The following is a 20,587-nucleotide window of genomic DNA, read 5'->3' on the forward strand; positions in this document are numbered from 1 at the left end:
ACTCGATTACGCCGATAGCATCAGTACACAGAGCTAACTAACACAAAAGAGCTTGGTGAACACTCAAGGCAAACACACACACACACAAACATCTAGCTCAAAATAAGCCAAAGCAAGGCCAACTTGAGAAGAATCAATGGCGATCTGGCACAAAATTTAATTTCTGCAAACACATTTTTAAGATTTCCTGAGATGCTGAGCTCTAAAAGACTGGGATATGTTTTTTTGTTATATATTTTAATATTCACACTGTGCTTTCTTTCTTTTGTTGTTGTTGGTTTGCCTATTTGCCTTTTTAGGAGTCTCTGCAAATGACTGAGCAGTGGTAAATGTTAAAGTGGCCCAATTATGCTTTTTTTTTTACAAGATCTCATAATCTAATAATCTCAGACATCCCAAAAATTGTATTTAAGCATAAATTACATTATAAATCATTGATTATTACTAGCTGTAAATGCCCTCTTCTATGGAAGTTTTTTCCTAACAAAATTCAAATGAAAATTCTAATGCTTAAAAGATCAAATGATAAATCAAATGCTCAAACTATAAATCAAATCCTCAAACCGACTCTGCAAATGATGAATCAAATCCTCAAACCGACTCTGCAAACAGTGAATCAAATCCTCAAACCGAAACTGCAAAACGGTGAATCAAATCCTCAAACCGACTCTGCAAATGGTGAATCAAATCCTCAAACTGACATCACAAATGATGAATCAAATCCTCAAACCGACTTTGCAAATGGTGAATCAAATCCTCAAACTGACATCACAAATGATGAATCAAATCCTCAAACTGACATCGCAAATTATGAATCAAATCCTCAAACCGACTCTGCAAACGGTGAATCAAATCCTCAAACCGACTCTGCAAACGGTGAATCAAACCCTCAAACCGACTCTGCAAATGGTGAATAAAGTCCTCAAACTGACATCGCAAATGATGAATCAAATCCTCAAACTGACATCGCAAATGACGAATAAAATCCTCAAACCGACTCTGCAAACGGTGAATCAAATCCTCAAACCAACTCTGCAAACGGTGAATCAAACCCTCAAACTGACTCTGCAAATGGTGAATCAAATCCTCAAACTGACATCGCAAATGATGAATCAAATCCTCAAACTGACTCTGCAAACGGTGAATCAAATCCTCAAACCGACTCTGCAAACGGTGAATCAAACCCTCAAACCGACTCTGCAAACGGTGAATCAAATCCTCAAACTGACTCTGCAAATGGTGAATCAAACCCTCAAACCGACTCTGCAAACGGTGAATCAAATCCTCAAACCGACTCTGCAAACGGTGAATCAAACCCTCAAACTGACTCTGCAAACGGTGAATCAAATCCTCAAAATGACATTGCAAATGGTGAATCAAATCCTCAAAATGACATTGCAAATGATGAATCAAATCCTCAAACTGACATTGCAAATGATGAATCAAATCCTCAAACCGACTCTGCAAATGGTGAATCAAATCCTCAAACCGACTCTGCAAACGGTGAATCAAACCCTCAAACCGACTCTGCAAATGGTGAATCAAATCCTCAAAATGGCATTGCAAATGGTGAATCAAATCCTCAAAATGACATCGCAAAATGATAAATCAAATGCAAATGAGATGTCAATCAACTAGCCTAGGCGGGGCTTTAAGGCGGAAGAGTTTGTTGACAACTACCAGTAGCGCTGACTTTTTCAAGGCGCTCAGATTTGCGTGCAGTATTCCAAGTTGTATCCGTATAGGAAATAAGTTTTTACTCGTAGAAGAGAAAGCGAGAAATCTCCTACTGCTTCTGTCCACATTCTGAAGTGTTCATCAGATGGCTACATCTCTCATAGGAGGCCACGAAAAAGCATACGGCAAGAAGATGATAAAAATATACGGATACGACTTGGACACCTCATTTGCTTTTGATTTATCATTTGCGATGTCATTTTGAGGATTAGATTTATCATTTGTGGAGTCGTTTAAAGATTTGATTCACCATTTGCGGAGTTGTTTGAGGATTTGATTCATCATTTGCAGTGTCGGTTTGAGCATTTGATTTATAGTTTGAGCATTTGATTTATCATTTGATCTTTTAGGCATTAGAATTTTCATTTTGTTAGGAAAAAACTTCCATACTCTTCGACACTGTTTTTGTGTTTTATAAATTGCAAATGAGCTGCTTCTCCCCGCCCCTCTTTCTAAAAGTGGGAGGAGCCTTTAAAGCATGTGCCTCAGTTACTCTGCAATACAAACATCTGCTTACATTTGAAGTCTTGGACCCTATCATACACCTGGTGCAAGACGCGTATGCACAACACAATCTCACGGCAATTCGTAACTTTTTCATTTAGTGGCTAATTCGTATGAATTCGTACGATCTAATTCATACAATTTAGTACGATTTGCTTATCCCCCAATGACGGTTGGGGTTAGGGGTGGGGTCAGGTGCCACGCCTCCTTTTTAAAATCGTACCATTTCGTACGACTGAACTCGTACGAATTAGCCACTAAACTGGCAAAACGTAAAATACTTACGTTTTCTCGTGAGATCAGGCTGGTATGCCATGATTTGTTGATATTTTCAGACCAGCGCAACAGTAATCTTTATGTTTTGCGACACGTTGTTTAAATAGCAAATCCTTTTGTGCCACTTTGCGGACTCATGGGTGTGCCAGTCTATAAAGGAGGTGTGTTAAGGCGGATTGTTGGCGCATTGCTATTTTGAAGAACTAAAATAGACTCTGCTATTGATCAGCTAAAAGCTGGTCTAAAGTCCAGCGCAGAGAACGTTATTTTTATGTAGGTCTAAATGCTTACACATTACTTAATACACACAGGATGTACAACAATACACAAATATTTTTACAGATGAAAAACATGTAAACTACATGGATATAAAAACCCCTGTCTCCATGCCTTCTTCATCTCGGAGGGCTTTTTCAGTTCATTTACGTCTATTTGCATTTGTATCATGTTATTATTGTTATCAGTATTATTTATTATACTCATATTTATATTTGCTTCAATAAAAACAAGCTTAGATTTGTCCACCTGTCAGGTTTTGGAGCATCACTATATAGGTCATAAGAACAGGTTGTGTGTTGTCAGTTCTCAGTTTTTGACCACACTTCATTATTATTGTTCATTTATTCCTTTGCTGGAAATTAAAACTGAATTTTAAAACAAATCTTAACGCTTAACAAACAACATTAAATATGTTGGCTAATGGATGTCTTCAGGTGGAGTAAGTTTCCACTATTTCCTTACTCCACGAAAGTAAAGGAGTAAAGTAAAGAGTAAAATTAAAGTAAAGAGAAAGTAAAGAGGTCAAATGGAGAAGGCTCGTTCTTTATCCTTGTGCTGCAGATGGTCTGTTGTTTTCTCGCTAGTGAAGCGTTCAATTTTTTCCACTTACAAAGTCCGCCATGTATATAGCAAATGCACCATGGCGTGAAACAACTGACTCTTAAAGGGAATGTGAGATGAGACTCTGATTGGTTTTATGCACATTATGATCAAAACACACCCATAACTCATTAAGAGAGTAATCACAACCCTGTTAGACCATGCACTGCGGCGCAAATTCTATTTTCCATCCTTAAAATAGCAAAAGTGGATTCGGACAAGCCCTTAATGCTTTTGCACATTGTGCTTTAGACTGTGCGCTTGATTAAAATAGAGCCCCTTGTGAGTTTAAACTCCTGATTTACAGTTTTCTAAAAGCAAAGACACTTTCGACTGGGAGTTTTTTTATTAAATAAAGCTCAAAACTTGATTATGCTGATAGCATTCAATTCAACTCATCTTTATTTTTATAGCACTTTTTACAATGTAGATCGTCTCAAAGCAGCTTAACATTGATAGTCTTGTCAGTTAAAAACTCCTGATATACTGTTTTCTAAATGCAAAGACACAGGAAATTGAGAGCTGTAGGATTATAAAATAAAGCTCAAAACTTGATTACGCTGATAGCACAAAACTGGTCGACTCTCTCTCTCTCATTCTTAAACACACTTCTAGCTCAAAATAAGCCAAAGCGAGACCAGCTTGTGAAGAATCAGTGGTGAACTGGCACAATATGTGATTTCAACAAGCACAGTTAAGCCTTCCTGAGATTTTCAGTAAAAAAAAATATTACTGAAACATGAGTTAAACATGGACTGGGGTTTTCTGTTCTATATATTTTAATATTCACCCTGCACTCTCTTTCTTTTTTTGTTTTGCCTAATTGCCTTTTCAGTAGTCTATGCAAATAATTGAGGAGTGTTAAATGTTAAAGTGGTTTTTACTGTGCGCTTTTTACAAGATCTAATAATCTCAGACTTCTATGGTGTATTTTATGCTGAAATGCACGTTGGGGATAATTTTTAGCCTAGCTTTAAATGCCCTTTTTACTAATGTTCACAGACTTTTTACTGTCTTTGTAAATGCAAATGAGCTGCTGCTTCCCGCCCCCTTTCCAAATAAGGGTTGATTCATTAAAGGATGGCCAAAACAACCCTAACAAATCTGCTATTGAAAGTCTTGTCAGATTAAACTCTTGATATGTTGTTTTATAGTTTGTTTTTGTATAGGGGCAGTACACAACAATACATTTAAGCTTGAACACTCATAGGTAAATTGCAGGATGTCAGATTCTAGCGAAAAATGCTAGTTTTCACTAGTGATAGACTGACGTTTTGACACAGTGTCGAGATCCCGAAGCGCAAGTGTTTCGAAACACTGCACCAAACATGTTCCGAATCACCCAGGTCACATGACTTTGGTGATTCGAAACACCCATGATGATAATGATGATGAAAAGCCTTTATTTGTCACATACACTTTTACATGTAGTGAAATTGGACCCCTCGACCATACACAAACATCACACATTTTTTGGGAAGACGGGTTCAGATGAGAGGTAGCTTTTAGAAAGAGGAAATAAGATACATTAGGGCAGAGGAAGGCGAAAAAAAGCCCCTCTCAGACTGCCGAAGTAGAGCAGTATGAAATCAGGGGGGAAAAAAGCCCTAAGACAAGCACATAAACACACAGACATAACATCGCAACTGGGGATGGGAACAGGGGATGTGGATATAGTCTGATAAAGGCGGTAACCATCTGGTCCTGCCACCAGGGGGAGCTGGTCACAGACCTGCCTACCAACACCAGTGGGTAAAAGCACACAAAGGCATGGGATGTGGGGGTTAGGCAGTGATTGTCTATCCGTAGCTCTGTATCGGTGTGTATAAGCCTGTACAGTCTCACAGGTGTCCTTAAAACGGAACAGGAATTGCCTAGCAGAGGTTGAGGTTGTATAGCAGGAGAGTCACAAGGAAGCCGGAAGAGAAGAAAAGGTTTCAATTTGGGTCAATATTTGCTAATTTCGTAGATATCTGATGTCCGTCACTAGTTCAAATCACGTTGCAACGCTGATAGTTTCTACCCGATGTTTTCCGATTTGTGGTCTGATGCCACAGTCTCAGCACCAACAAACTTGCTCACCATCGTTTCAATCCAGCCGGCCAGCTTGGTAGGGTTTTGAGCTGCACTGACCTCTTTTATCAATCGTCGATACCCCAGGGCCCACCTAAGCCCATCAACAGAAACCTTGTTATCAAAGTTCCGAATAAGTAGATATCTTCAATATCCTCCAAGGACAAAGCGGCCAGGCACACGACGCGCCACTTCTTCAACCCGTCCATCATGTATCCAGTTCCAAACGCTCTTGCAGGACAGGTGGGTTCCTCCAAACCCAGACTTCTCATCGAGAAAATGGTGTCAATTGCGTTCAGAGACCAGTTGATCAAATCCATAATTCCTTTTTTTTTTGGAGAGCAGGGCAAGGAGAGCCTCAGATATAGAATAAAACGAGACAAGAGGAGCCAGCCAGGAGAGATATGGGAGGGAGAGGAAAAAGTGTGACCCCTTTCGCCGATAGCCAAAAAAGAAGTTGCCCAGGTCACATGACTAAAGTGTTTTGAAACACTAGGTCACGTGACTACAGTGATTCAAAGCATCGGACAAAAGCGTTTCGAGACCTGGTGAATCTGCATTTGACTGACAGTTTAGAAAATAACCTCTATCTCTTGTAGCCTAGTTGACTGTGCATGTGCACAGAGTAACAGCTGCAAATGGCTTGAGTTCAAATCTCGACAAATATTCTGAAGTTACGACATGTATTTTAATACTGTTACTTTTTATGACCAAAACAAGACAAATTTATTCAGAAAGTGTTCGTTCGGATCTTAGACCAAAGTTAACACAAAATATATTACAAGAACAGAGCATTTCAGAACTAATGTCTATAGCTGCATCACCCTGGATTCGAACACATTACCTCTGCATGCTAGTCAGGAACTCTTACCACTTCACTAAATCATTTGAAGCCTCAACTCTACAACAACGCATTTAATACAATACCTCAATTTGCTTAACGGATTCTTTGCTAAAGGTGTTCCAGAGCAATACATAAAAATTACCACTAGGTGTCACTGTAGAGAAGGGCTTCAAAACGTTTCGATGCTTCGACACATTTGCTTTGACTCTTTCCGTGTTTCATTAAGTCTTGCTTTGCCCACCACTAGTTTCCACGTAGTCCCCAGAGAAATATGTGTTATACAGTTATTTTGTGCGTGTAAATAGATAAAATAGACCGATCAGTAATATTATACAACTTATTATACACATAAAATTCATATCGCAGTGTTCCGTCCAATTAAATTAGTAAAAGGTTATTCCAAAAATCCAACTAACTCACAGCACACTCTTCACACACAAGCAAATATGCATATATAGCTTTCTGTGAGTAAACACACAAAGTGTGATCACAGGATGCCGGCTGTCTGACACCATATTGTGTGAAAATCAAAGTAAATCTAAAAACATGTAAATGAAAAAATAGATTAAAGAACAGCATGTAAAGGTGTGTTTGTTTGAGTGTAACTCACGTCAATGATTGTCCACTGCTCCACCACTATAGCGTCATATGCAGCAGCTGCGTTGGTGTCGCCCTCGACCCCCTCCTGAAACACAAACACGCTGTCCACGGTCTTCACAAGAACATCTGCAAAGAAAAAAAGATATAGGATGTCAGTTTGAACCCCCAAGTGTTTTTCAAAATAGCTTCTGTTGTGTTCTGAAGAGGAATTAGGGATTTCTTTTTGCTAGCTGGTATGTTTGGTGGGGCGACATGGTGGCTCAGTGGTTAGCACTGTTGCCCCACAGCGAGAAGGCAGCTGGCTGGGCCAGTTGGCATTTGTGTGTGGAGTGTGCGTGTTCTCCCCGTGTTGGCATGGTTTTCTCTGGGTGCTCTGGTTTCCCCCAAAGTCCAAACACATGGCCTTTTATTTTTAATAAATTTGCAACGATTAAAAAAAATCACATTGTCATTATGGGGTATTGTGTGTCGAATTTTGATGAAATAAATGAATTTAATCCATTTTGGAATAAGGCTGTAACATAAAAAATGTGGAAAAAGTAAAGCGATATGAATACTTTCCGGATGCACTATATATATATATATATATATATATATATATATATATATATATATATATATATATATATATATATATATATATATATATATACATATTTATATATATGTGTGTGTATATATATATATATATATATATATATATATATATATATATATATATATATATATATATATATATATATGGCTGATTCCAGCGTTATGGATGTGACATTTGCAGTAAAAATTCAAAACAAAAAATTCGCAGAGAAAGTATACGTTAACATCATATTGAATCATCTGTTTATATTTTCCAAAACAACTAACCACAGAGTTATGGGATCAAAAAAATTCAATCTGTGACCATTTTTATACTTTAAATGAGGAAAATAAACAAGTGTTATGGATGTGACAAAAAAAGTCTGCGAGTTTACAGTATACAACATATTTCGTAGAAATTCTGTGAATTAAACTGCACAACCCAAAATAAATAATGCTCAACAAAAGGATAAGAGTTGGCTCTTTATAGAACAAAACTGATTGATTTTATTTTATTTTGACATTTTTGCATTTTCGAGGGAAAAGCTTTGTTATGGATGTGACACTTTTTTGTTATGGATGTGATGGATGTGAAATTGCCATTTGTATGACTTTGTTAAATCAAATATAATAGTTTGAAAACATTGACAGAGACATTTTTAAGTATTTTTAAAATACTGTAAAACACTTGCCTGTGCAAAAAATGTAGAAACGGTTTCGCTATTTTGGTGAAAACATTTTTCTTTTCATGGCAAGGTTGACATTTTCATGGAATTGCTCATATATATATATATATATATATATATATATATATATATATATATATATATATATATATATATATATATATACACATACATACATACATACATACATACATACATACAAACAGGGCTTTACATTAACACCTGCAAAATGCCGTCTTTTCACCCCCCACTAGCCGGTTGAAAATAATTTTCCCGGATAATTATTCTTAAAAGCAGGGTTCGACAATGATGGTCCAATATGCATGCAAAGGTGGTCTTAGAATTAAGAAGCAACACGACTGACAAAAGTAATTGCGTTCGCGCGAGCAATAGAAAGCAGGTGAATACCGAATGAGAGGATGATCACTCGGGCTAACAGCTTAGGTGATGCGTACGACTGTTTAAAACGCAAGAGCATTACTGTTTCCTTGTGTGAGGCAACTGTGTCTAGAAAAATGACTGATGTGATCGGTTCTCGATTAAATAGACTAGACAAAAAGTGATGAACAAGCACCCACAGTCTTGCTGCTTTCAAGAGTTCCAGAGTTGTATTTTTGTAAGCAGCACCAGTTGCTTTCGCTTTAACCATTCTTTGAACAGATTATTTATAGGTCTAACTTTAACCGTGTGTGTGTGTGTGTGTGTATTTGTGTGTGTGATCATCCTTTCATTATCACACGGTATGTTTTTCACCTGCTTTCTTTTGCATTAATATGGTTTAATTATAATTTTTTTACAATAATATTGCTTTAATGACGGCCGAGGCAGTGGCGCAGTAGGTAGTGCTGTCGCCTCACAGCAAGAAGGTCGCTGGGTCGCTGGTTCGAGCCTCGGCTCAGTTGGTGTTTCTGTGTGGAGTTTGCATGTTCTCCCTGCGTTCGCGTGGGTTTCCTCCGGGTGCTCCGGTTTCCCCCACAGTCCAAAGACATGCGTTACAAGTGAATTGGGTAGGCTAAACTGTCCGTAGTGTGTGTGTGGATGTTTCCCAGAGATGGGTTGCGGCTGGAAGGGCATCCGCTGCGTAAAAACGTGCTGGATAAGTTGGCGGTTCATTCCGCTGTGGAGACCCCGGATTAATAAAGGGACTAAGCCGACAAAAAAATGAATGAACGAATATTGCTTTAATGGGAGATAAACTCCCCATTTATGTGTAGTTAATGGTGATCTGGGATCTTTAGCAAGGACAGATTACTGTGCATATGTTTTGTTAGATAAAAAGTATAGTACACAGCTATATCTTGCTTGTTTTGGCACATTTAAAAATTGTGGCTAAGAAATAATTAATTGCTTATGTTTGGTGTGGTCAGAAATAAATGTGGTCATTCCTCCATTTTAAGCTCTGAAAATTGTGTGAAATAAAAACTATTTGTAACACTATGAAACTATGACCCATTTGCTCATGATTTTTGAGCTAGCTCATACACGACACACAAAAAGTGAACTGAATGAGGCAAAGGGTGAGATAAAAAAAAATCTAAATCAGGTTATTTTAGCATGTCAACGTCATATATATATATATATATATATATGTATACAATATATTTTCCCAATAATAAAACTGTCAGCCGCAGTGGCTGGTGATGAAAAAACTTAATGTCAAGCCCTGTACATATACACACACACACACACATATATATATATATATATATATATATATATATATATATTATATATCTACAGTTGAAGTCTGAATTATTAGCCCCCCTTTAATTTTTTCTTCTCTTTTAAGAAGGAAATTGCCGTAAACAGCCCTTTATCAGCCTCGCAGTGAGTCTCTCTGCACTATACAGTATATAAGGTTGTGTTATTAAATGGAGAGAGCGCTGTTTCAGAAAGCTGGAAACTGCAGACTTGTGCCTATAAGTGAAAATGATGAGCTGAAGTTTAAAATGAGAAATAAAGTCACGGGTTATGAGAAATAAAGTCGCAACCGAAAGATGTAAAGTCACAATTTAGAGATATAAAGTGTAAATGACTAGAAATGTAATGCGTTTCATATTGCAATGTGCTTGTTTTATATGCATATTTAAAAAAAAAAAAAAAAAACTTTCAAATGAACACAGACTTACATTTGACTTTTTTACATCATACAAAAAAAGTCATAACTGCGAGGTAAGACGTTTGTTTAGTATATTATACATATACAGTTGAAGTCAGAATTATTAAAGCCCCTTTGATTTTCTTTTTTTTAATTTAAATATTTCCCAAATGATGTTTAACAGAGCAAGGGAATTTTCACAGTATGTCTGATAATATTTTTTCTTCTGGAGAAAGTCGTATTTGCTTTATTTCAGCTAGAATAAAAGCAGTTTTTAATTTTTTATTAAAAAACATTTTAAGGTCAATATTATTAGCCCCTTTAAGCTATATTTTTTTCTGATAGTCTACAGAACAAATCATCGCTATATAACAACTTGCCTAATTACCCAAACCTGCCTAGTTAACCTAATTAATCTAGTCAAGCCTTTAAATGTCACTTTAAGCTGTATAGAAGTGTCTTGAAAAAGATCTAGTCAAATATTATTTACTGTCATCATGACAAAGAGAAAATAAATCAGCTATTAGAAATTAGTTAAACTATTATATTCAGGAATGTGTTGAAAAAAATCTGCTCTCTGTTATGCAGAATTTGGAGGAAAAAATAAACAGAGGGGCTAATAATTTAGGGGGGCTAATAATTCTGAGTTCAACTCTATAATACAAACATTTCAGCAGAACAAATAATAACATGCAGGTCTGGAATGACATCGAAGTAAGCAAATAGTTTTCACTCTTGACTGAACTATACTTTAACATGTGATAAACCCAGATTGTTCCTTTAAAACAAATGTCAGCGGAAGCTAAATGTGGTAAACTCAGAAAGAACATGTAGTTAACTACAGGGGGAATTCTAGGTGTTAAAAATATATCTAGAGAGCGAATGTTTGCGGAAGAGAAAGTCATTTGAAATATTTCAAAGACAAGAAAGAGTGACAGCAACACGACCGACAGAGACTAATGAATGACCAGCCTAATTAGCTGACGCATCCGGATTTGGAATGTGGAACATTCCCGGAGAAATAAATAAAGCTCCTTCAAACACAGATTTTAATGGCCTGAAGAGTCGCTGCCGCCCTGTGCGGTTCCTACGCCGGGCCCTGTTTTAGACTGATCTTTATATATGGGTGGATAATAAGCTCTGCTGAGTATTGAAGACGAGCACAGGGGGGCGTCTGGGAAGCGGCTCCCGTCCTGTGTTATTTCAGCTCAGTGTCCTCTCATGGCCCAAGAGCTTCCTTATTACCCGTCCTCCATTTACACACTAATACTGTTTGCGCTGGCCTGTCTGCTCTGGGAGACACTCCAGATTACATTATGGGGGGCTGAGGGATGGCCGGGATCCGATGGGAAGGGGCTTTTCTTGGGAAAGTATGGGCGGGGGGTGTCTGTCGCCTGCATTCTTCCATCAAAAAAACCTATTTAAGGCTGCACTTACTCAATTGAAGACATCTCAGCGGCCTTTCAAACAGAGCCATTGTTCTGGCCACCATGCATCAGATGTTCCCGGTCGGGATCGTAATTGGAAAAGTCCACCCGGGAGATTGCCTCAGCTGTTGGACGGACACTGATGTCTCAGGTGAGCAAGTCCGACAGAGAGCTCTCTTTTCTACAGACGTGCCAAATGTGGACTCAATAAGCTGTCGGCCCTGCGAGAGGCTCACTTATGGAGATTGACGGCAGAGAGATTGTCCGTTTGATGGAGTGCGACTGCTGGAATATGTGGAGTTTAGTCTGGCCAGGTCATCCTGAATGACTGATGCCGTTTAGGTTTAAGTATGTGCCAGAGAGAGCCGCTAATGCTCAAGAAGGTTTATGTATATTTTACAAGGCCAGGGCAGGAACGGGGCTGACACAGATTGAGGATGTGGACGTATTAAATGTCAATCACTTGAGCAGTCAAAGTACTTCAGTGCAGCTCGCTGTGCTGACAATGATTTGAATGCTTCGTTCCTGAAAACTGACATCCATCCACCTATTGTATATCTACTTTCTTCAATACTTTTCCCTTTGTTTCTATTCATTCTTTCATTGTTCTATAAGTACTGTTCTTTTTATCATTCTTTTTATTGTTCACATCCATCATCCGTATAATCATCTATTATTTTCTGTCTTCTTCCTGTCTTTTTTCCATCCATCCGTCCGTCCGTTTGTCCGTCCGTCCATTTTTTCTCTTCTTTCATTGTTTTTTCATCTGTTCATATTCTATTGTTCTTCCTGCTGTCTATTGTTCCAATCCACCCATTGTACAATATCTATTTTCTTCATTGTGATTTTTATTTTTTTTGTTTACATTCATCCATCCTGTTTTTTTTCTATCATTCTGTATTGCCCCATTCATCCAAACATAATATAGTTTTTCTATTGTTTCTATCCATTATCAGTCCTGCTCTTTTTCTATTGTTCTTTCTATCACCCATCCATTCATCCATCCATGTTCTATTTCTATTGTTTTTTATTCCATCCATCCACCCATCCATCCATATCATCTTTCATTTTTCTAGTGTTCCCCTCCATCCATCCATCCATCCATCCATCCATCCATCCATCCATCCATCCATCCATCTATTTATCCATCATGTTCTTTTTCTATTGTTCCTTTTTTATTGCTCTCATTCATTCATCCATCCATCCATCCATCCATCCAATCATCCATCATGTTCTTTTTCTATTGTTTCTTTTTATTGCTCTCTTCCATCGATCCATCCATCCATCATGTTCTTTTTCTATTGTTCTTTTTATTGATCCCATCCATCCATTTATCCATCAATCCATCCATCCATCCAACCATCTATCGTGTTTTTTTCTATTGTTCCTTTTTATTGCTCTCATCCATCCATCCATCCAATCATTCATCCATCCATCCATCCATCCATCCATCCAATCATCCATCCATCCATCCATCCAACCATCCATCCATCCATCCATCCATCCATCCATCCAATCATCCATCATGTTCTTTTTCTATTCTTTTTCTATCTCTTTATTGATCCCATCCATCCATTTATCCATCCATCCATCAATCCACCCATATCATCTTTTATTTTTCTAGTGTACCCCTGCATCCATCCATCCATCCATCCATCCATCCATCCATCCATCGTGTTTTTTTTTCTATTGTTCCTTTTTATTGCTCTCATCCATTCATCCGTCCATCCATCCATCCAATCATCCATCATGTTCTTTTTCTATTGTTCTTTTTTGTTGATCCCATCCATACATCCATGCATCCATACAACCAATTCATCCATCCATCCATCAATCAGTAATCAATCCATCTATATCTTCTTTTATTTTTCTAGTGTTCCCTTTCATCCATCCATCAATTTATCCATCAATCCATCCATCCATCCAGCAATCAATCTATCTATATCGTCTTATATTTTTCTAGTGTTCCCCTCACTCCATCCACCCAACCCTCCATCCATCCGTCCGTCCGTCCGTCCGTCCGTCCGTCCGTCTATCTATCTATCTATCTATCTATCTATCTATCTATCTATCTATCTATCTATCTATCTATCTATCTATCTATCTATCTATCTATCTATCTATCTATCTATCTATCTATCTATCTATCTATCTATCTATCTATCTATCTATCCATAAATAATTTTTTTTCTATTATTATTTCTCTCGTTTCCACATTGATCCACTCACCCTGTTCTTTTTCTGTCATACTTTCTCTTGCATCTTTTTTCATTGTTGTTATTTTTGTTCATCCTGTTTGTTGCCTTGTTTCAAATTTAGATGCTAAACTGAAATTTCAGAAGCTCGATTCTCCATTCCATTCTCAATGGTGTTCAGAATCAGATTTAAAAGCACTTAAAAGAGGAGTGACATGCGCATTTAGCTCTAATCTAAAGGTGTCCTATATGACCAGGTACTAAATAGGATCAATTTGGATTTCATGTTGCTTTTTAACATTTAAAAAAAAAGCTCTTTACTTTTATACATGTCTGTCTCTCTCTCTCCTTCGTGGACCTGTTCAGATGCTTCCATTCATACTCCCATTCTTTTGTGCATCAGGAAAATGACAGTGGAGGTATCTCCAAAATCCCTTTCACACCGAGATAATGCCTTATTGGAAATTCATATGCTGAATATCTGTGCCTTCGTGGTATCTGAATATAGGCAGAACAGCATGAATAGTCAGGCGCATGAATATGTCGCAGCTGCGGCTTCGTATTCTTTCCTGAGCAGGGGGAAAAACTCGCTCCGGTGAAAAAGTCAGACAAAAGAAACCTTTTAGTCAACATCGTTGGCATCTATTCAGCAGGAGCTAAACCTGGAGGTGTGATGAGCCTTCGGCCCTCCGTGTTTCTCTCCCGTGGAGCGTATGAATCTTTAATTGCGGACTCATAACGGTGGCGTCGAGATCTGCGAATTCAATCCTGGACTGATGGGCGGCTCCCACATGACTCCACACCCCATCGCATTAAAACCCGACTCCCACCTCCCACTTTTCTCACCATGGAAACCTGTCTCTAAGGGCCAGAGAGGCAAAAGGAAAGCTTCTTTATAAAGGACATTCTCCTGGACAACTTCAATGTCACTGAAGCAAAGCTAGACGGGCGCACAAGTAAATCAGTGGAGCAGAACGCCACACCAGCAGCATCGACAAAAAGCAGAATCCATCAGGAGACTTTAAGCCTCCGCAAAAGCCCCATCCACCCCTGGACCAGTGGATAAACTCATATCAAAGCCACCTGGAGGGCAGGAGGAGGAGGAGGAAGCTGTGCCACCGCTGATCTCCTAAGACTATCTTTTTGATCTCCAATCAAATAGGGGAACAAATCTCGCAAAAGCCTGTCAAGAACATGTCCAGGTCATATTTCATCCCGCAAAATCAATAGAAAGAAATAAGAATTTTTGTTGTTGTTTCAACAATATCATCCCGTCATTCAGAGTCATTCTATGTTTGATGTTTGGCAAAACTTGTGTGACAGTCAAACTTGTTTTTTCTCTCAAATCTTCATTTTTGTAATGGAAAAAAAGCTGTAAGTTCTGTTTTAGTATTATTTACACTCTGAGAAATAAAGGTACAAGAGCTGTCCCTGGGGTGGTACCTTTTAAAAAGGTTCATATTTGTTCTAAAGGGTTTATATTTGTAGCTCAAAGGTATGTATTAATACCTAAAAATGTCAAGAGGAACACTTTTGTACTTTTTAGATACTAATATGTATCCTTGAGGTATTATTAAGGACCCTTTAGTTACATATGTGTTTCTTTTGAAAAGGTACCACCCCAGTGGCAGCTCTCGTACCTTTATTTCTCAGAGTGTGTATTCTGTTGTAGAATTTAAAACATTTTGAATTGGCTTTCAATGTTCATTGCAATTTCCCCTGTAGTGGGTTGCAGCTGAAAGGGCGTCCGCTGCTAAAAACATATGCTGGATAAGTTGGCGGTTCATTCCGTTGTGGCGACCATTTGCAATTTTAGTTTTAGCAGCTTTAAGATATGTCATATTTACTAATTTTTACAATTTAACCCTAACCCCATCCATCCTGCTTTCTCTATCATTCTTTGCTCCTTTATCGCTCCCATTTAGCCAATCATACTATAGTTTTTCTATTGTTTTTCCTATTGCTTCTATCCATTCATACATTAATCCATTATCAGACTTGTTCTTTTTCTTTTGTTTTTTTTCATTGCCCCATCCACCCACCCATCCATCCAACGCAATCAATCAAAACGTCTATTCATCCAGCCATTTTTTCTAAAATCCATCCAGCCAGCCATCCATCCATCCATTGTTTCTGAAATCCATCCATCCATGTTCATTTTCTGTTGTTCTTTTTATTGCTTCCATCCATCCATCCATCCATCCATCCAACAAACCCATCAAAACATCCATCCATCTATCTATCCATCCATCCATCTATCCATCCATTGTTTCAAAATTTCATCCATCCATCCAATTAACCTACACATTAAAACATCCATCCATCCATCCATCTAACAAACATCAAAACATCCATCCATCCATTGTTTAAAATTCTATCCATCCATCCATCCATCCATCCATCCATCCAATTAACCTATACATTAAAACATCCATCCATCCATCCATTGTTTAAAAATTCCATCCATCCATCCATCCATCCATCCATCCATCCATTTATCCATCCAATTAACCTATAAATTAAAACAACTATCCATCCATCCATCTATCCATTGTTTCAAAATTCCATCAATCCATCCATCCAATTAACCTATACATTAAAATATCCATCCATCCATCCATCCATCAAGTTTCAAAATTCCATCCATCCATCCATCCAATTAATCTTTACATTAAAACATCCATCCATTCATTCATCCATCCAACAAACACAAAACATTCATCCATCATCCATCCATCCATCCATCTATCCATCCATTGTTTTTGAAATTCCATCCATCCATCCATCCATCCATCCATCCATCCATCCATCCATCCATCCATCCATCCATCCATCCATCCATCCATCCAATTAACCTATACATTAAAACATCCATCCATCCATCCATCCATCCATCCATTGTTTAAAAATTCCATCCATCCATCCATCCATCCATCCATCCATCCATCCATCCATCCATCCATCCATCCAATTAACCTATAAATTAAAACAACTATCTATCCATCCATCCATCCATCCATCCATCCAATTAATCTATAAATTAAAACATCCATCCATCCATTCATCCATCCAACAAACACAAAACATTCATCCATCATCCATCCATCTACCCATCCATTGTTTCAAAATTCCATCCATCCATCCATCCAATTAACCTATACATTAAAACATCCATCCATCCATCCATCCATCCATCCATCCATCCATCCATCCATCTATCCATTTCCCCCATCATTATTATCGGCCCATCCCTCTCTTTATCCATGTACTATGTTTTTTTTCTCCTGCATTTTTTCCTATTGTTATTTTTGTGCATCCTGTTTGTTGTCTTGTTTAAAAAAAATCTTCAACAGAGTGTAAAACTCTTGATGGTTCTGTGGCTCTCGTCTATCAAATCTGAGCTTTATTTTGTATTTTTTATTGGATTCAAGTCAGGTGATTGGCTGATTCTTTGTCTGAAAGCAATTAAGAGTTTCCTTGTTTTTGTTTTGGATCATTGTCTTGCTGAAATGTCCACTCTGGTTTCATCTTCATCATGCTAATGTAGATGTTGAACTGAAGCAGCTGATATTCATTTACACTGAGGAAGGGCAGAGAACTATTGAGAGATTTCAGCTGCTGTCTGGGCTTTAGCTGCCTTTCTACACCTCCGTTTCTTCATGTGTTCAATACTGTTTCCCTGTGTCATTTCGTTTTTTTGCACATAACTTCATTTGTAAACTATTTAGATTTGTTTTCTTTGAATATATGGATCTCTTCGGTTGCTCCCAACATCTGTTGAAATTTTCAAGTCAACAGCACCTTTAGAAATATGTTTACTGAGAAAAATGGTGACGTGTTCACCGCTTATTACCCCCACTGTATGTGTGCTCATTGCTGCTCACACATTACAGACGTGTTGATGTTTACAGCGAGCGACTCTGTAGGAGCGCATGCATCACCATGGAGCTCTCATTATGCATTGGCAGGCCAGACTCAAAGAGAAGCTAAATTTGGTGCTCACAGGCCTGATAATGAATGCGTCTCCAGCCTTTCATGTAATCAGACACTTATGAAGAGTCTACATGCTGGCGCTGCTTTGATATCACATTGTTCCTGGACTCCGTGGGGCTTCGGCAGCACCTCGCCATCCTCCCGCTTTAACACGGCTGCTCTTCCTGTTGTTTTTCTCCGCACGTGTCGTCGACATAAAGACCCTCATTTGTCTCCGGTCATGACGGATGTTGGGTTTATGCTTTATTTAGAGTCATCGAGCTTGGTAGGGTGGCACTATTTTTTTAAGTCTACATGAACCGGAAGCTGCGACTGTTTTTTTTTTTCAGTAACATGACACAGTTCGTAGAGGAACAGAATATTAAATGAGAAAACAGTGGGCGTGGCTTGTTTTTTCTACTGCGAGCTGATTGGATGTAGTAAAGTAGACATTTCATTTAAAAGATCAGGAAGAGGGTTGGGGAAGAGTTATTACAACCTAACAGACTCCTCATCATCATCATTTCTGTTTGTTGACTGACAGTTGGAGAGGCTTGGTAAAGTAAGTTAGCCGTGCCCAATAACCCAGACAGACGTAATCAAAAAAAAATAAAAATAACTGAAAACAAACAGGAAGAGCATTTTCAGATTTAAAGTATTAGATTACAAGGGCAGACTTTTATTTTTCTTACTGACATGCACGGATGAATTGTTCACCACAAAACTAGCAATGTGAGCTAAAAAAAAATGATGGTTTTATTTGATTTCCTGTGTACTTTAAGGCACAATTCACGCTATTGACAGAGTAAATATTAATAATAATAATTCCTTACATTCATATAGCGCTTTTCTGGGCACTCAAAGCGCTTTACACAATGAGGGGGGATCTCCTCATCCACCACCAGTGTGCAGCATCCACCTGGATGAAGTGACTGCAGCCATTTTGCGCCAGACCGCATACCACACACCAGCTGATTGGTGGAGAGGAGACAGAGTGATGAAGCCAATTATGATAAGGGGAGGGTTAGAAGGCCATGATGGCCAGTGGAAAAAATCGGCCAGAATGCCGGGGTTAAATCCCTACTCTTTCCCTCTATCCTGACTAGTCTTCTAGTTCCTGCTGCTGAAAAACATCCCCACAGCATGATGCTGCCACCACCATGCTTCACTGTAGGGATTGTTTTAGCCTGGTGATGAGCGGTGCCTGGTTTTCTCCAAACATAACGCCCGGCATTCACACCAAAGAGTTCAATTTTAGTCTCATCAGACCAGAGAATTTAGTTTCTTATAGTCCGAGAGTCCTTCAGATGCCTTTTGGCATAATCAAAAGTGGCTTCCATACAGGCCTAATAGGTGGATTGCTGCACAGATGGTTGTCCTTCCGTAAGGCTCTCCTCTCTCCACAGAAGAACACTGGAGCTCAGACAGAGTTATTGATCACCTCCCTTACTAAGGCCCTTCTCACCCTGATCACTCAGCTTAGATGGCCGGCCAGCTCTAGGAAGAGTCCTGGTGGTTCCAAACATCTTCCACTTACGGATGATGGAGGCCGCTGTGCTCATTGAAACTTTCAGAGCAGCAGCAATTTTTCTGTAACCTTTCCCAGCCTTGTGCCTTGAGACAATCCTGTATCTGAGGTCTACAGACAATTCCTTTGTCTTCATGCTTGGTTTGTGCTTTGACATGCACTGTCAACCCTGGGAGCTTATAAAGACAGGTGTTTGCCTTTTAAATCATGTCTAATCAGCTGAATTTACCATAGGTGAAGTCCTATATATACATATTATTAAATTGTGTGTTTTTATGAATATCATATGTAATTATTTATTTATTAAGTGTTTTCAGATTAAGAATTTTAATATTTTAGGTATTTGTTTAGTAATAATTCTTATGCATCAGTAATAATTTTACTTATAGTCGAGATCGAATAAATATAAATCGACCCCATTCCTTACTTGTCCTCAATTCCTCAAATCATGTGGTTTGGTAATGTGTTATTGCCTTTATAGTCTATTTAATTTGTATTTTTTCACCTGGCTAAAGAAAAATTAAATAAAAAACGATATTTTTTAAAATTTGCATTAAATGACAAACTCCTTGCCCCAAACAGAGACTGTATGAAAAATCTTGCTTTTAATGTTTTGCTAGAGCGAAGAACACTCCTGATATTTCAGAAAATGCCAAAAAAAGTGAATTAATTTCTGCCTCGGCTGAGAGATCACCTCAGGACGTCTTTCCAGATCTTGTCTGGGGTTTACTGACTGTACAGGGGAGTCATTAAAGGAAATTAATTAACTAATACGAGGCTTGGGTTTTGCGTCATTGCCACTTGAAGATCCAGAAAGCTCTAAATGATGACAAATACCCTGCTCTCCATGAGTCCCCAGTGTCCTAAAGCAGCCACAAGACAAGACAGACTGTATCCGGAGCTGAAAACACTCTCTTTCAGACAGACAGAGCTCCTCTCCTGTTTAAATACGTTAATTAATGAGTCTGGAAATAAAATAAGACACACTAGTATAATAGCGGACTAATCACTTTTGTAAAACATGCTCATCCATTTATTATTAGGAGATGCTTTTATTATATTAAAAGAAGATGAACCCATTTATTTGTCACTTAGGATGGGCACACATTAATATTAATATATTTATTTATTTATACTGAGTTTTTGACAACAGTACCATGTAGTACTCTGGATTTCTTTTAATTTTGCAGTT

At 38.2% G+C, this 20,587-nt stretch overlaps 2 protein-coding genes across 14 annotated transcripts in view; one reads left to right on the forward strand and one right to left on the reverse strand.

The window, feature by feature from the left end:
- rftn1b (raftlin, lipid raft linker 1b) overlaps window positions 1-20,587 on the reverse strand; it is a 400,288-nt gene that overhangs the window by 40,076 nt on the left and 339,625 nt on the right. For 8 of the 13 annotated variants that reach the window (XM_087288120.1, XM_087288116.1, XM_087288118.1 and 5 more), the window contains one exon: window positions 6,924-7,039. In XM_087288120.1, coding sequence (XP_087144246.1) covers window positions 6,924-7,039 — 116 coding nt within the window. Of the gene's footprint in view, window positions 1-3,979; window positions 5,962-6,380; window positions 7,040-20,587 lie in introns of those variants that run through there. The other 5 variants (XR_015512126.2, XR_015512123.2, XR_015512124.2 and 2 more) reach the window with 2 other exon arrangements.
- LOC148679587 (uncharacterized) lies at window positions 246-5,684 on the forward strand. Its single transcript, XM_088651251.1, has 2 exons — window positions 246-2,296; window positions 2,545-5,684. Exon 1 carries the CDS (start codon window positions 676-678, stop codon window positions 1,636-1,638), a length of 963 nt encoding a protein of 320 aa, XP_088507377.1. The 5' UTR covers window positions 246-675; the 3' UTR covers window positions 1,639-2,296; window positions 2,545-5,684.

Source organism: Danio rerio, chromosome 16 (genome assembly GCF_052040795.2).
Source record: "Danio rerio strain M-AB ecotype USA chromosome 16, GRCz13ab, whole genome shotgun sequence".
Lineage (NCBI taxonomy): Eukaryota > Metazoa > Chordata > Actinopteri > Cypriniformes > Danionidae > Danio > Danio rerio.

What these genes read in the sequence shown, in the direction of transcription:
- LOC148679587 (XM_088651251.1), top strand. Translation starts at nt 676, where the DNA reads ATGGTGAATCAAATCCTCAAACTGACATCACAAATGATGAATCAAATC.